This window comes from Pseudonaja textilis, chromosome Z, assembly GCF_049901715.1.
Source record: "Pseudonaja textilis isolate UNSWEBS1 chromosome Z, rPseTex1.2, whole genome shotgun sequence".
NCBI classification, from domain to species: Eukaryota; Metazoa; Chordata; class Lepidosauria; order Squamata; family Elapidae; genus Pseudonaja; species Pseudonaja textilis.
In genome coordinates this window covers 22,504,890-22,521,640 of record NC_142008.1, presented here as the reverse complement: position 1 = coordinate 22,521,640, position 16,751 = coordinate 22,504,890, and the positions used below count along the sequence as shown (strand labels likewise).

The 16,751-nt window shown below is 37.0% G+C and overlaps 1 protein-coding gene across 3 annotated transcripts in view; it reads left to right on the top strand.

Moving 5' to 3' along the window:
• The window catches only part of RUNDC3B (RUN domain containing 3B), a 44,040-nt gene that overhangs the window by 12,382 nt on the left and 14,907 nt on the right, over window positions 1-16,751 (top strand). For 2 of the 3 annotated variants that reach the window (XM_087917505.1, XM_026716160.2), the window contains exons 5-8: window positions 2,419-2,508; window positions 7,753-7,833; window positions 9,310-9,478; window positions 10,862-11,019. In XM_087917505.1, coding sequence (XP_087773631.1) covers window positions 2,419-2,508; window positions 7,753-7,833; window positions 9,310-9,478; window positions 10,862-11,019 — 498 coding nt within the window. The remainder of the gene's footprint in view (window positions 1-2,418; window positions 2,509-7,752; window positions 7,834-9,309; window positions 9,479-10,861; window positions 11,020-16,751) is intronic. The other variant, XM_087917504.1, reaches the window with a different exon arrangement.

Here is a 16,751-nt window from a genome sequence, read left to right as displayed (position 1 = left end):
CAGTGGGATTGAAGTGCGGGGTGGGGGGGTGAGCATGCGGGGCAGGTGAGGGGCTTTGTGTGGGAGTGTGGACTTGGCTTTGCTTTCTGGCTTCGCTTCTCGCATGTTCCCTGCCGCTCTTGTTTCTTTTAGGCCATATTAACCTCCTCCTTTTTTGTGGTGGCTAATGGTGGGATAGGTAGAAGTTGAACAAATGAAGCTCCCCCACCCCCCCAACAACTACCAAAATGCTCGTTCGGCGAGGTAGGGGTGGCTGTCCTGGAAATAGCCTCGTGGTTCCTGGTCACCTCCCCCTGCGCCTCCCAGCAGGTGAGCCCCAGAAACTGCCAGAGAATCCAGGCAGGGGATGAGGTGTGGGCTGGCAGGGAGCCAAGTGGCAAAGTCTCTGGCCTGGCTGGCTTGCCTTTCCCTCTGCCACCAGCTGTGGGAGAAATGTAAAGTTTCAGGCAGTCAGGAAAGTCAAACCCCTCCCTAGCCCAGAGCTGCCAGTGGTGGGAGGGTGTGTGAGGCTGCAGCACATGCCTCGCTTTAAGTTCCCAGCCCTTTTCTTTCCCCCAAAGTGGGAGGAGAGGATGTCCCACCCAGAGCTCCTTTGTTGGACCCGGAAGCCTTGCCTGCCGGCTTTTCCAGGCAACACAGGACCGGAGACTGGCCAGGAAGAACCTTCGTAAGGAGTGATCTTGTCAGGCATTTGAAAGTTTGTGTGTGTGTGTGTGTATTTGTTTCAGGTGAGTGCTTGGAAGCATATGTGTGTTTGTTTCAGATGGATCTCCTCTGCTAGCTTTAGAAGGAGAGAGGGAGGAGGAAGGGAAGGGGTAGAAAGAGAGAGAGAAAGAGAAAAAGGGAGGGAAAGAGAGAGAAAGAGGGGGCAGAGAGAGAAAGAGAGATAAGGAAGAGACAAAAAAGAAAGAAAAGGGAAAGAAAGAAAAAGGGAGAAAGAAAGAGAAAGGAATAGACAAAGAAAGATGGGATGGATGGAAGGAAGGGAGAGAAAGAAAGAAAGAGCAGGAGGGAGGGAGGAGAAAGTGAATGAGATATATGGATGGACAGATGGATCCATGGAAAGAGGGAGGGAGGGAGAGAGAAAAAAAGGAAAGGAAGGAAGGACACAAACCCTGGCTTCAGAAGACTCTTTGAAATAGCACAGGAATCTAGGGCTGGAAGGGATCTTGGAGGTCATCTTCTAGTCCAAGGGTCTTCAAACTTGGCAAGTTTAAAACTTGTGGACTTCAACTACCAGAATTTCTGAGCTAACATGACTGGAGGAGAAATTTTGAAGAACCTTGTTCTAGTCCAACCCCCTGCTCCAGCAGAAGATCTTTATAGAATCATAGAACAGCAGAGTTAGAAGGGACCTTGGAGGCCATCTAGTTCAACCCCCTGCTCCAGCAGGAGACTTTATATAATCTGGAATCTGGATTATTTTGGTGCCTCTAACGGAGAGGAAAATTGGCAGAGGAGTTTACTAGGACAAGGCTGCCATGCAAAGGAAGGCAGATAGCCCTTCACTTATGAGCACAATTGAGCCCAAAATTTTGGTTGCTAAGCAAGAGCATTGTTAAGTGAGTTTCACCACATTTTACTCAATCCATGACATCTCCTGGGCCTAATAGTCATGTGCAGGCTAGGGAAGTAAATCTGAAGGCATGTGCAATGTTCTAATGTACAGAAGTTATAGTTAAATGTGTGGCAGAAAGTGGACTATGAGTGTGTTTTTCCAAATGCAGTGAGATTGAATGTGTATAGTTTTAGAAGAGCTCTGTGTGTGTGTGTGTGTGTGTGTGTGTGTGTGTGTGTGTGCGTACGCGCGCGCGCGCATACACATACAGTATAGTAGATAATGTATCTTTTTGTGTGCCTTTACACACACTATAATGTGTAATATGTATGTACACATATGGTATATATACATAGGATTAAAGAGTGTATTTTGGATGTTCAGTACTAGTAAATAAATAGAGAGGGAAATTGTATCTCTGAGGTGAGGAGAGGCCAGCAAGGCACCCCTTGACATGAGTGATGTCAAGTTGGCCGCGCCCACCCAATCACATGACCACCCAGCATGCCCACTCAGTCACATGACCATCAAGCTACGCCCACCCAGTAATGACCATCAAGCCACACCCACCCAGTCACATGACCACCAGCACTCCAGTCACATGACCACCAAGCCATGTCCACCAAATAAGCCATGTCCACAGAACTGGTAGTAAAAAAAAATTAATCCCACCACTGCATAATATCCTTGATATGTATAAATAGAGTGGGTCATTTAAATTAGTGTACAAATGAATAGTTTTCTTAGCAATATAAATTAAAATTTGGTAGCTGTTGGCATTAACCACCATCATACTTGAGTATTTGGCATGTTATTTAAATAATTGAGAATATATTTATTAGAATTTAATCTTTTTCTAGAAGATTCTATGAAGATGGAGCAATTGTATTGGGAGAAGAAGCAAATATGCTAGCTGGCATGCTGCTTGGACTCAATGCTATTGATTTCAGGTATTCATTCTTGTGAAAGTGAAATGAAATTATAATTTTATTTAGTAAAATATAATTGATTTTGTAATTAACTCAATAAAGGTTTTGACTATCATGTCAAAATGTCATATTTAAAATTAGTACATGTGTTTATTTATTTGATGGAAGTAAAATTTTAGAATATAGAATAACAGAGTTGGAAAGGACCTTCAGGGCTCAGGCAGAAAACCCTATGCCATTTCAGACAAATGATTGTCCAGTCTCTTCTTAAAAACTTCCAGTGTCAGAGCATTTACAAGTTCTGGAGGCAAATTGTTCCACTGTTTAATTATTCTAACCATCAGGTAAATTCTTCTTAGTTCTAGGTTACTTCTCTCTTGATTAGTTTCCATCCATTGCTTCTTGTTTTGCTCTCATGTGCTTTGGGAAATAGGTTGATTGATTCCCTCTTTTTTGTGGCAACCCCTTAGATATTGGAAAATTGCTGTTATGTCATCCCTAGTCCTTCTTTTCATTAAACCAGACATACCTATTCTAGCAACTGTTCTTTATATGTTTTAGCCTCCAGTCCCCTAATCATCTTTGTTGCTCTTCTTTGTATTCTTTCTAGAGCAGTGGTTCTTAACCTGGGCGATATTGCCCCCCAGGGGGCGATTTTGTTTTTCAGGGGGGTGATAGAATGAAAAGGGGCAACGCGGGGGTGAAGGAATGGAAGTGGGGTGATATGAGGGCGATGGAGCGAGAAGTTTTGGGGACACTTCTGAGACTTTTTTCGTACAGTGAACAGCTGTATATGTGTCGTACAAAAACATCAGATTGCTCGCTATTAGCGGATTGAACTGTGTTTTAAAATGTTCTGTAAAAAATTTCTTTGTGTCTTTTTAACCCTGTGTGCATGAATATATAGTTTCCTCTAATCTTACTTTAGTTTCAGAGTTTTCATCTTGAAATTCTTAGTTCCTGCATTGCAGTTTGTTCGTATGCCCTTTTTATATGTTTTTTTGCATCTTAAAATTAACTTGTAATTAAATCATTAAATGTTACTGGTTTGGGGGGGGTATTTCATTTTCTTGCAATTGAATTTTGTTTTCAGTGGTCATTGCATTTAAGTGTCTTGAATAAATAAGATAATAATGAAATACTTGTATCACGAAGTTTGGGAGTAAAGTGATGGGAGGCACCAGAATTTTTCACACAGTGCTTCCGGTTTGAGCTTCTTCAGCGACAGACCAAAACCTTGTCTCTGCAAGGCTTTGATCTGTGCTCGCCGCTGGAGCGTCCCGAGCCGGCTGGTTTTGGGGCTAAGCCACCCCGTAGAGGTGGTGAAGAAGGGGGAGACTACCTGCAGGGTTGAGGAAAGCCGCATCTCTCCTCCCCAGCTGGTCATTGCTCCCTTTCCCAAAGGCAGTTGCAGCGGTGGTCAGAAATGGCCACCACAAAGAAGAACTCAACCGGAAAAGAATGTGCAGGAGGAAGATAAGAGGAGAAAGTTTTGGTTGACCGGGTCAAACAGCAAAAGCAACAAATAAGGTACTCTGGAATTGAAACTATTAAAAAACAATAACATTGTTCCCTAAGAAGATTTTTAAGCTGCGAAGGAGAGAGAAAAGTGAAGAGATTTGGGTTTTTTTCCCCTCCTTTTCCTATACTGGCAGCTAAGAGACTTAAGTAAGAAATTGGGAAAAAATTCACTTTGACATCAATAGGCATTTGATGCTGAAAATAAGTCAAAGGGATAATAAAGATTTCTAGATAATTAAAAGCATTTGAAAACAGGAAAGGAGAGAAAGTGAATAAAAGGGCAGGATCTGGAAGGGAGGAGACTGCCTGGAATTAAAAAAGAACTTACAGCAAAATCTCAACAAGATTTCCAAAAGATACATTCTAACTGAAACAAAAACCCCAGGAAGGGAAAGTCAAAAAAGAAATAAGAAGATATAACTCGGGACTATTTGGATTACTTGATGATTTCTGGATTCTTGGTTATTATTTTGAATGACTAAAATCAATTGGGTGGTTGTTTAAAACTGTTTAAAATGGCTTCACTTTTAGAAGAACTGAAAATGGAACTTAAAAAGTACAAAGAAGATGCACAAGAAGGGAGAGGTTTTTTTGGCTTCGTATTTCAGTTTTTAGAAATGGAGATTTGGAATTATGAGAAACAACAAGAAATGCCTGCAGAACAAGAAGATTGCGACAAAGAAGAAGCCATCTTTAATGACCAAGTAATCTTAGATCGGGGGAAAAAAGGAAAGGGGGAGGAAGGAGAGAAAGGAAAGTTTAAGATTGAGAAAAACAACTCCAAAAAAATAGAGTGAAAAATAAGTATAAAATCAGAAAGTAACAGAAGAGGGAAATGCAGAAGAGAGAATTAGAACTAGAGAGACAAGGGGTAAAAGGGAGGGAGAAGATGAGAGGGAAGAAAGAAAGGAAAAGAAGTAATAAAGGACAGAAATAAAATATAGAGAAACAGGGCCTATTTAGAGATAAGGGGTGAAAATTTAATGGAAAAAGGGCTTCTGCAAAGGTACATAAGATAGTATGGTTATATTAGAAACAGAAATAATTTTAGAAAATATGAAACAATGTATGATTAAAATGTTTGATAAAATAGCTATCGTAATTCAGTGGAATGCTTGTTAATAAATAAATGTAATAAAATGTATATTTAATAATTTATAAAACGTGTGAAGAGAAATAAGGGAAAATTAATTATGGAGATTATATGTGATTTTAAGGAAGTATGATATTTAATTGAAAAGAAATGTTAAAGATGTTAAGATTTCAATGATTATTAATGATAGAACTAAACTGGAATGGAATGAGGGTTTATAATTACATATATTTACAATTTTTTTTTAAGAATATAGTGTGTATTATAAGAATGTACCAAGCAGAATTCGATTGGAAGTTATGTATTATATTGAAGGTCATAACCTTAAGGTATATATTGAAGTTTTAATAAGAGTTGAATGGATGTAATTAAAAGATATAAAGATGTTATACTTCAATTAGTAACTACAGAATACAATTTGTTTAATGAGAAAAGATAATATGAAATTGAAACAGAACAGACAAAAGTATAATTGAGATGAGATAATCAAAATAAAATTGAGAAAATTAAAAGAGGGGAAAAACTATACAGAAAATGTAAAATAGTATAAGATATGGAATAGAATACAAAAAGGAGCATGAAATTGAGTTTTGTGTCTGTATAAAGAAGTTCAACCCCGGGACCATGCTATTTTCAAAAAAGATGTTTTACTTGTATTTTGTATGTGTGAAAATCCAAATAAAACTTTATTTAAAAAATTTTTTTTTCACACAGTTGAGATATGGGAAAAAGACTGGAAATAAATTATTTGCACCAATATGTCCTGATGACAATTTTAAAGAAAACAAAAATAGAAGAATTATTTGCATAAATAGAAGAATTATTTCCCTGTGTTGTGATTGAACTGGGGGGCGGGGGCGGACGATGATAACTTCTTCAATGGCGATTCTTTCAAAAGGTTAAGAACCACTGTTCTAGAGTCTCAACATCTTTTTTTACATTGTAAGCGACCAAAACTGGATGCAGTATTCCAAGTGTGATCTTACTAAGGCATTATAAAGTGGCATTAATACTTCATGTGATCTTGATTCTATCCCTCTGTTAATATAGCCTAGAAATGTTGGCTTTTTTGGAAGCTGCAGCACACGCTCATATTTAAGTGATTGTCCACTAGGACTCTCAAGATCCCTCTCACAGTTATTAGTATTGAATCAGGTACCACCTATACTATACCTGTGTGTTTGGTTTTTCTTGCCTAAATGCAGTTTTTCACCACTGAATTTCATTTTGTTAAATAATGCCCAACGTACAAGTCTGTCAAGATCATTCTGAATCTTAAGCCTATCTTCTGGAGGGTTGACTATTCCTGCCAGCTTGGTGTCATCTGCAAATTTGATCAATTCCCCATCTATCCCCTGATTCAAATAATTGATGAAGATGTTGAAGAGTACTGGGTCTAAAACAGATCCCTGGAATACCCTACAGCATACTTCCCTACATGTAGATGGAGTTCCATTGAGGACTAAATGTTGAGTGTGGTTGGTCATCCAGTTACAAATCCTTCTGGTGGTGATGCTGTTAACCCACAGTTTTTTATTTTATCAAGTAGTAGGTTGTAGTCTACTTTATCAAATGCCTTACTAAAGGCCAAGTAAATTATATCCATACTATTTCTCCGGTCCTCTAATTTTGTCATTTTGTCAAAAAATGCAATAAGATTTGTCTGGTATGATCTGTTTTTGACAAACCCATATTGGCTTTGACTTTGTTTGCCTCTAGGTGTTCTCTGATTTCATTGCTTGATTATCTTTTCCAGAATTTTCCCAGATATTGAGGTCAGGCTGATACGTCTGTAGTTTTGTGGGTATATTTTTTTCCCTTTTTTGAAGATGAAAATTATATCAACTCTTTTCCAGTTTTCTGGCAGTTCCCTGGTGCTACAGGATTTTTGAAATATGTAGTTCAGTGGTTCTGAGATCATGTCTGCCAGTGCCTTCAGAACCCTGGGGTGTAATCCATCTGGTCCTGATGATTTGAACTCATCTAGGGTGGACACATGTTTGACTGCTTGTGATGACATAGGCATATCCATATGTTGTTCTGTGCAATATCACAAAACTAGTTTTCCATTTATTTCTTCTAGAATTTTAATTATTTCTACATATAACCTATAGTTTTGGTATTTACTGATAGTCTCCTGTTCATGCACTGACCAATTCTGATCCTGTTTATCTTTCAGGATCTCACCCAAGACTTGCTCATGTAGAGCTGCATTATAAATTATAATTACATTTCAAAATTATTCTATATGAAGAATTTCAATCTGAGATTAAAAGCCTTCTATTTTATAAGCTGTGGCTGCTTAGTGATAATGAGTGGCAACTTCGTTGTCATTTTTCTTTGATTTTATCTATGAAGATTGTAGGATCAAATATTTTGCTTTCCTGAAAACGTAATGAATTCTGCTGCAGTACATATAAAATCATAAAAAACAACCTTTTGAAAAAATGTTCTTAAAAAACTCCAGAATGACATTTTGATTGCTAGGTATGTAAGAATCCACATTTAAAGTTGAATTTTCTCATGTTAAAACTTGTTCTTACATAAGTTTTGCATTGGTGATTTTGTGGAAAAAATGAATTAAGTGCTGATATTATTCAATACCAATATGTTTTAATGTTCTTAATTTCTTATTTCTCACTCCACATCAGTTTCTGCCTTAAAGGTGAAGCTTTGGATGGCAACTATCCAGCTGTGATAGATTATACACCATATCTGAAATTCACCCAAAGGTATCTGTTCAGTCTGTAAAGTCCATCTGTGCTTTAAAGTTTTCTTATAATATATATTTTTGTATTGTTTTTATTTCACATATTGTTTTTAATACTTTGTGACATTGGGAAGGGAAAGAATGAAGGAAGGAGGAGTTCCAAATGCCATTGAAAATGTTTTTATTGGAATATGACATGTATCACAAATGAATTGTTTTCTCATGGCCAACCGTAGAACACAGTGGTTGAAGGACTGACTCCTCAGAGTCATTTCCCTGTGGCCATTGTATTTATTATAAATATTAGTGTAAATTAGCTTTTTTCATCAATCCTGTAGATAGACAAAGACATTCTCTGAGAGGCTTATACCATATGCAAGGATACACTATAAGACCAGCATGTGTTGTGTATGCCAGTGTACTCCTGCCTTAATATATATGCAGACAAATCTGTTACAACTCTCTTTCCCTACCTCCCATTTTTCTGTTTGGTCACATAAATATGTGGCCTAGAGGTAGTGTTCTTGCCTCACAATCAGGAGGCTGTGAGTTCGGTCCTAGGTAGAGGCTAATATTTGGAATAGACTCTCTTGCTTGAGCAGGGGGTTAGACTCCAAGGTCCCTTCCAACTCTGTTATTCTATGATCTTGTAATGTTTTTCTTTCTTTACTTCAACTACTGGTAGAAGAAAATATTTCTTGAACTTAGTTTAATATAGAAGACAAGTTGACAGATGTTAGAAAGAAAAGTGATACGTTGATCATAGATATAATGATAGAAGATATAGGAAGTAGTAATTATATACCAGTTCTATGTAAAGGTAACCATCCAGTATCTGTACAATATGAGAATCTGTTCTGGATCATAGAATCGTAATTCATTTTCTCATTTACACCTGTAATAGCCCAAATATGTGAACAAGCTTAAACCATCCTTAATCATCCCTTACTGGGTTTAAAATACTATTTTCCCTTTGTATTTCAACACCATCTTAGAGTAGCTGAAAAGTATGTAAATTCTGTTAGATTTTGTACCTGTTATCTTGGAGGTAATCTGCATGATAGCAGTTACTTGAAGCAGGAGTAATAGAGACAGAATTAGGCTCAATAGTGGGGAGAGGAAATTTCTACTGATCCATTAAAAAGTAGATAGTGCTTCTCAGCAGTGAGGAAAGGCTTAGCGAATGGATAATGTGTTAGCTTTTGTTTTGGGGCTCTAGAACAGGGGTGTCATACTCGTGTCGTCACGGTTTCATTACGTGACATATTCCGACTTCTCCCCACCCCTTCGATAAACCAGGCGTGGGCATGGCCAGCATATGACTCATCCGGCCCATGGGACATGAGTTTGACAGCCCTGCTGTAGAATAATTTCTGCAGATTCATGATGATAAGATCCATCTCTTGGATATCTAAAAACAAGCAATTTCAAATAATTCCATTTTTTCCATTTAAATTTTGCAAGTTATTGTTCTTAGCTTTTGAGTTTGATTTCTCAGTTCTGACAGCATCAGTAGTGATGAGGAAGAGCTAAGAACACTGGGCAGTAGTGGTAGTGAAAGCAGTACTCCAGAAAACATTGGTCCTCCTTTCAGCATGGATGAGAATAGCTGGTACAACAAATGCAAACGGGTTGAACAGAAATACCTCCTCACTCTGGAACAAAAGGTAAACATTAATTGAGATAAAGTGGCTAAAAATATTTGGTATATTACAATTGTTACAATAACACTAATTAAAAGATTTGATTTTAAAAATACTCTTCCAAAATGAATATTATTATTTATTTTGTGTAGCATTGTAATATTTATTAATTAGGTATGGTTCTAGGGATAAGGTAATAGAAAAACTGTTTTTGGCCACACAAGACGTAGTTCTTAGTCAGATAATATTCCTTAAGTTATTGCTTCTATTAAAGCTGAGATGCAGCTATAAAGCCTTTTGGTAGAGGAAACCTCAATTATTCTTTTTCTTTCATCTTTTTCTTTTTCAAATTCTATCTCTTGTTCCTAAAGTAAGAAAAAGCACAGCAAGCAAATCTTAGCAGCAATGTAGGAATTTGTCTCTTAGTAAAGTCTTTAATCATTGATATCAGAGATAAAATTTTATGTTCTATCTTTCCAATTTGTATTGTGCTTTTAAAAGCATGCCTTTGTGATTTATGGAAGAGGCATGTATACAGGAAATGTGAAGCATTTCAGTTTTTATTACATATACATATTACATATATAGACAAAATGCAATATATATAGTCACCATTATTGATTACTTATTTAATTTCTCTTTAAAGTTATATCCTTTTTCTTGTTTATTAAATATATCAAAAGTCTTGATTTAAGTTTTTACTACTGACTTGCTTCATTTTTTTAATATCCTCTAGTGCAATTTCTACCTTCAAAGATAGTTGGTTTTGTTTTACAGGGTCTGTTTCAATACTGTAGACAATTTCCAAGGAGTAGTTGCAGATCTCTACTATTTTCTGTTCTTTGACATTTTTGAATTCTATCAGTAAGTTTGCTAATCCACCCCTTATAAAAGACTGGAGAGAGAGAATAATATTCTTACATAAAGTTTCATTCAGTCTTTCTCTCAGTTGTAAATGCTAGTATGCCTGGTTGCCAGTTCTGCTTTAGTATTCTATAATTGATATTCTTGAGGTTCAACTGAGTGGAAAAGTAAACATCCTTTCTATTTATTTATTTTTAAATTTAAAAGCTGCCTGTTTGCAAATTATTCTGGACAGCTTACAGTTTACACAATGAACAACAAAATAAGAGCAATCATCACCTTCTCCCAAGGCCTAGAAGGAGAGTCAGATTGTCAGTGCATACGTATTATATATTCTGGCTATCTAGGGCATTAAATAGATACAGAAACTATGTATGTAACTAGCAAACAACTTCAATATCTGCATTTAATATGTAAGCAGTGATATAGTCCATTTGAATTATTTTTTTCATAGGTTATATATCATCCAGCCCTTATATCAAATCAAATATGTTGTCAGAGTTCTTTTAAAACTAAAAGTTCATGAGAGATCTATGTTTGTAGGGTTATCTAGAAGAGCTAGTACGCCTCAGAGACACTCAGCTGGCTGAATCCATCTCTCAGAAGAAGGCATTGCAGCAGAAGATAGAATCTATGAATCTGGCTCATAAAATGGAAAAGGAACAACTTGAGTACATTGTTGTGGAACTGCAGGATCAGTTGTAAGTTGGTTGTGGTACAGATGTTTTCCTAAATATGCTCTTGATTAAGAGGTGATTTTTGTGTGTGTCTTTGTACAGAAAAGTACAGTTAAAATGTTGAGAAGTATTAATGTTGCTCAGTTACTAAAATTAACTTTTTTCCTTACAAAAGGTAGAAAGGCTATAAGTTATATTCTATTTTTTTAAACTCACCTCTTCATAATGTTTAATATTTAAATATTGTAAATATTATATAATGTATTAAGGACCATCAATTCCAGTAAGTGTATCCAACATTCATCTTTGGGTGCCATCTAATCAATTCAGCATCTAATTACTGTGTTAACCAAACTAACATCAATACACAAAATAGAAGCATTGGTATCTTTTCTACCTGAAATATTTGTCCCAAGGCACAACTAGATAATCTTTATTGCTTCCATGAAATTGTACAACTTAATTTTGAAAGCTTTGAGAGTTCTAAGCACCAATCATTTCCCCTTTCCTTTACAAATTATTAATTTATATTCTTTTGGAGGGAGAATTATGGCCAGGACAGAAAGTGACTTTTTTTCCTTTTTCCTTACTTAAAAATAATTCTAGAATTTTATCCTAAATATGCTTTTTAAAAGTCACTTGGACTTTGTTTCTTGCTTAAAAATATTTTGCTTCTTATCCAAAAGGCTTCTTTAGTTCTGGACTGATGAAGCTTAAACATTTTCAAAAGAAAAAGCCAAGAAAGTCCAGTTGCTTTTTGAAAAACACACTTGATATAACCATGACCTGGATGATGAGAATCTCCATAGAAACTCTAGAATGTGCTTTTTTTCAGAGTTTTCACTAAATAATATCTTAGGATAAGAATGGACTGTTCTCTTTATCAGAAATTTGTCAGTTTTCAAATGAAAAGTATGTAAAAAGGTAAACATAGTTTAACACATTTTCTTTATAGTTTATGAAGAAAACTGGATGATTGAAACAATTTTGGCACTATTCTCAGTAAAACACGATGTAGTTTTTAATTTTGACATTTAATTGCCAGAAATAATGAAGATGTGACTATTCATTTTGAAAAATTGAAGGAATTTAAAGATACCATATTACATATTCATTCTTATTACATAAGATTTGTTGACTTCATTTAGCTACTTAATACAATAAAAAATAAAACATACACAATAATATAAATTAACGTAAACTAAAACTCTAAAGTTATAAAATAAATTTATTAATTTTAGAGTTTATCTCATGCTCACAATAAAAAGAAATTAAGACAGCTACTTTGTATTCATCATTGGTCAAGATTATTTGTTTTCTTCTCTTACCCTTGGCTTGAATCCAAAATTTGCCCACCTTTAAATGAGCTATTAAGCAAAAACCCAACTTGTAATTCCTTTCGATAAAAGTATGGTGGATGTTAGAAATGAGATATTAAGAGAATGTCATGCTCTGAACCTTTTAGAAAGATAAGTTCCATTCATTCAACTTTTTAGAAGTCTTTTATATTATATTATTATAATATATATAAATTATATACAATATAGTTCTGTATTTATCCAGTAGAATCACTGAGGGCAGTTGCCCTTTTCTAATTGAAAGATTGATATATTCAATAAAAACTAGGAGATGCAGCAGAGGGGTTAAGCATTTTGTCAGTCTTGAATGCCTTTGTGCCGTCAAGAAATCCAGCCCACCTTGAATTCCGTGACTCTTATTTATTACCAATTTGCTTTAACCATTAATACTATAGATTTTTGTCGAGAGCATTAGCACACAATAAACCTATACGTATTTGAATTGCCTGGACTACTGATTTCCTGTGCTTGACAAAAATAATCTGATTCAAAGTACTTTTGATTGTATTCAAGTTACAGTAACTTCAACCTAGTACCATGAAATATTATCCCTGGAGGTTTGAACTAGCCTGATCTTGCAAGGTTTAAACAATCCTTTAAAATCTGTTTCTCTCCCACTCCCATTCTGTGGTCTAAGTTGGGGTTTGTCTATCTGGTGTACATTATTTGTTTCACTTAGAGCAGTAGTGGCACGCAGAGCCCTCTCTGTGGGCGTGCACGCCATGCCCCAGCCCAGCTCCATCACATTTATCTATCATGTTTCTCACTATCATTTGCAGGTCTAAGAAAAATGTGCGAAACAGCATTCTGCCTTCGTGGCAGTGCATTTGCCTCCATCCCTCCCCTTGCACAGCACAGTGAAATTTAGTGCACTTCCACAATGGGAAGATGGGATCCTATCTTCCTCCTGGAGCCCATTATGACATGGAGCCACAATGTGACCCTGCTCATTCTCGTCTCCCAGATGTCAGAGCTGCCTGTGTTGGGGTGCCCTGCCTCCCTGCCAGCCAGCTGAGCTTCGGCAGGCTGCTCCTGGGCTCATCAGCCTTCGATTCCCAACATCCAGCACCAGTTCAGGGGTTCCTTCCCCCCTCCCCAGAGCAGGGAGAGAGAGGGGGAGGGAAAGAGAGGAAGGGAAGAAAAGAGGGGGGGGAAGGGAAAGTGGGTGGGAGAAAGAGAAAAAGAGAGGGAAGGAAACAGAAAGAGAGTGGAAGGGAAAGAAAACGGGGAGGGAGGGAAAGAGAGAGGGAAGGAAAGAGAGAGTAACAGAGATAGAAAGGGAGGGAAAGAGAAATAGCGTAGTTGTTTATTTAATCAATTGCTGCTGTATTCAACATATAACAGGACAGTGTAGATCAAAATAAGTAGTAATAATTAAAAATGCATAATAAAGCATAAATGTATAGTCTGAAATAACTACATATAAATCCATAATTGCGGGGGAGACCTCATCTAATGAGGAGGCTTTATATATAAGAAATGACCCCATTACATTAAGAAGTTTATTGCTTTTTTTTTTGTATCTCTTTATTAATCTTAATAGAAAATACAACATTATTTTTGTGGTCTCCCTTGTGGCCTGCTCCTAAGACACTCTTATCAGGGATATTCTCCAGGCTATCTCATAGGAAGATGAAATTTAAATTATTTTTTGCTGGAAGTTATTAGGAGTTACCTAAAGATATGATGTAAATCTCAATGAATAAACATTGCTTAGTTATAGGATTGAAAAGCCTGTACTTAAGGTCCCTTCTTGTAATTCCAGTAGCTCATTTAATATTGCTGGAATTTACTATGTAGCTTTCCAGAACATGTAGCTGTTGTTTGTTGCATAATCCTACAAAAAAAGGTGCAAGTGGTATATTGTGATACAGATGCAGTGTTCCTATACCATGGCACTCAAAATATATTTTGGAAAGCAAATTCAGAGTTCTACACCACTCATTAAGTACCAAACAACTGGGAAATACATTGTTCCTAATTTGCAAGTACTAAAGGACTTTGTATCTATTTTACTGCCTGTCTTTAATACCTCTGTTTTAGTTACCTCTCTGGTTTGCTCTATGACAAATGGATTTTGAATCATATTGTGCATGTTATGCTGATTTCACAACCTAAATTATGTAGAGAAAAAAAAAAGTTATATTAGTACTTACACATGACTGTTGATTTGAGGGATATGCTGTAAGTGTGATTTCAGGTATATTTTGCTAAATGAGAATATTAGAGAGTCCTATTTATGCTCTGAGCCTGATGAAGAATGCTCATTGGAACCAAATATACTGTAGTTCATCTTATAAATTGAGCTGAAAATGTTGGATTGTGCTATACTCAGAACTGTGTCAATGCATGGGTCTGATGGGCACTTGCCCGTGGGCCCATGAGAATAGGGGCCCCAGACTAATCTGTGTATGTTAACCCTTCAAGACACCTTGTATCATATAAATGCAACAACTATATGGCTTAGTTGTTGTAGGGGCCCTAGTACACTGCTTTGCTTGGGGCCCATAAAGCTGTTAAGACAGCCCTGGCTATACTGAATCAAGAGGTCATTGGCCACAAAAGTGGTTCCTTAAGGCAGCTGCTCTAGTTCCTTATCTGTTGAAGCTGTGGTGAATTGTGTAAGATCTTTCTGTGTTCTGTGAGCATCATTTTAAATATTTATGCACGTGTGTGTGTGTGTGTGTTTGTGAAAGAGAGAGAGAGAGAGAGAGATGAGAGAGAGGGAGAGATTTAGTATATGGCATTTACAGAGATCAGGCAATCACTAATATGCAAATTTAATTTAAATAAAGCATCTATATATATATATGTTATTATTCAGTACTTATATTTCAATAATTATATAGACCTTACTATTCAATATTTAAGGAAGCTAATCATCTAACTGCTTTTGATGTGGTTGCAATGAGATCATCCCAGGTGCCTTGAAATTTCCTGAAGAGGTATTCTTGAATTATACTGTATGTGTTATAGTTTGTACAGTCACATTGCAAGTTCTTGCCATTCCCCACTTAAAGAGCTTTGTCTTAGTTCTGTCTCATCCTGATTCTATTCAAATAGCTTCATGTTTTGAGGGGCAACTGCATTCCTTAAAGTGGCTTTGTTGGATCTGTGTGATCTGTTTAGTGGTGGTTATTAATCATCGTTCTTCATTTAGATCATGATATGTTATCCTGTATATGTGGGAGCACTAGCACTAGCAACAGCACTTAGACTTATATACCATTTCACAGTGCCTTACAGCCCTCTCTAAGCAGTTTACAGAGTCAGCATATTATCTGAAAAAATCTGGGTCTTCAACCTTGGAAGGATGGAAGGCCTTGGAGGCCAGCTCAAACCTTGAGTTGGTGAAAATCGAACTGCCAAACTGCTGCAATCGGCAGTCAGCAGAATTAGCTTGCAATACTTCATTCTAACCACTGTCCCATCACACACACACAGAGGGAGAATAGTGTGAAAAATCATACACTTTATAAAACAAGGGTGGGAATCTAAATTCCAGGAATCTTACAGCAGTCTTTTTTCCAAAGCATATTAAATGAATTAAGACACAACATAACTGACTTTACAAAAATATTGAGTTAGTGGTGCACAATTACACAAAATAACTTATGGACAACTGAATTAAAGATCATGATTTTAATGGTGCATATGAATAGGTTTAAGTATAATACCCACTGGACTGAATTTCTGCAAATGTAACAACTCTGGTGAATTAAGGGACTCTGGTGAATTGGAGGATTCTCTGAGGCAGGCTGCAAAGAAAAGAGGAAAGGCATTTACTGGAACAAAGAATCTTCGTTCCCAAACTTTTTCAGTCTACCGCCCCCTTGGTGCTACAAACTTATCCTCAGTGCCCCCCACCCAGGGGTGGGATTCAAATATCTTAATAACTGGTTCTGTGGGCATGGCCTAATTTGTGGGCGTGACTTGGTGGTCATGTGACTGGGTGGGCATGGCCATGTGACTGGCCAACCAAATATAAGCGGTCCTCGCTTAATGGCTGGTTGCTTAGTAAGTGTTCTAATTTATGCCTGACCTCCCCAGAGCTACTTGGCCTGTTTTTGGAGTTTTGACAGCCATGCACACACACACACACACACACACACACACACACACACACACACCCTTCTAACCCTGCTGGAGCAGATGGTTGGACTAGATATCTCATTCACTTTCTCCTCCCTCCCTCCCTCCCTCCCTTCCTTTCTGTCCCTTCCTTCCATCCCCCCTCTATCCTTTTTCTTCCTTTCTCTCTCCCCTTTTCTTTCTTTTTTCTCTTTCTTTTCTTGTCCCTTCTTTCTCTCTCTCTTTCTCTTTCGCTCTCTCTATTTCTCTCCCTCCCTCCTTCCATATCCCATTTACTTTCTCCTCCCTCCCTCTTTCTTTCTTTCT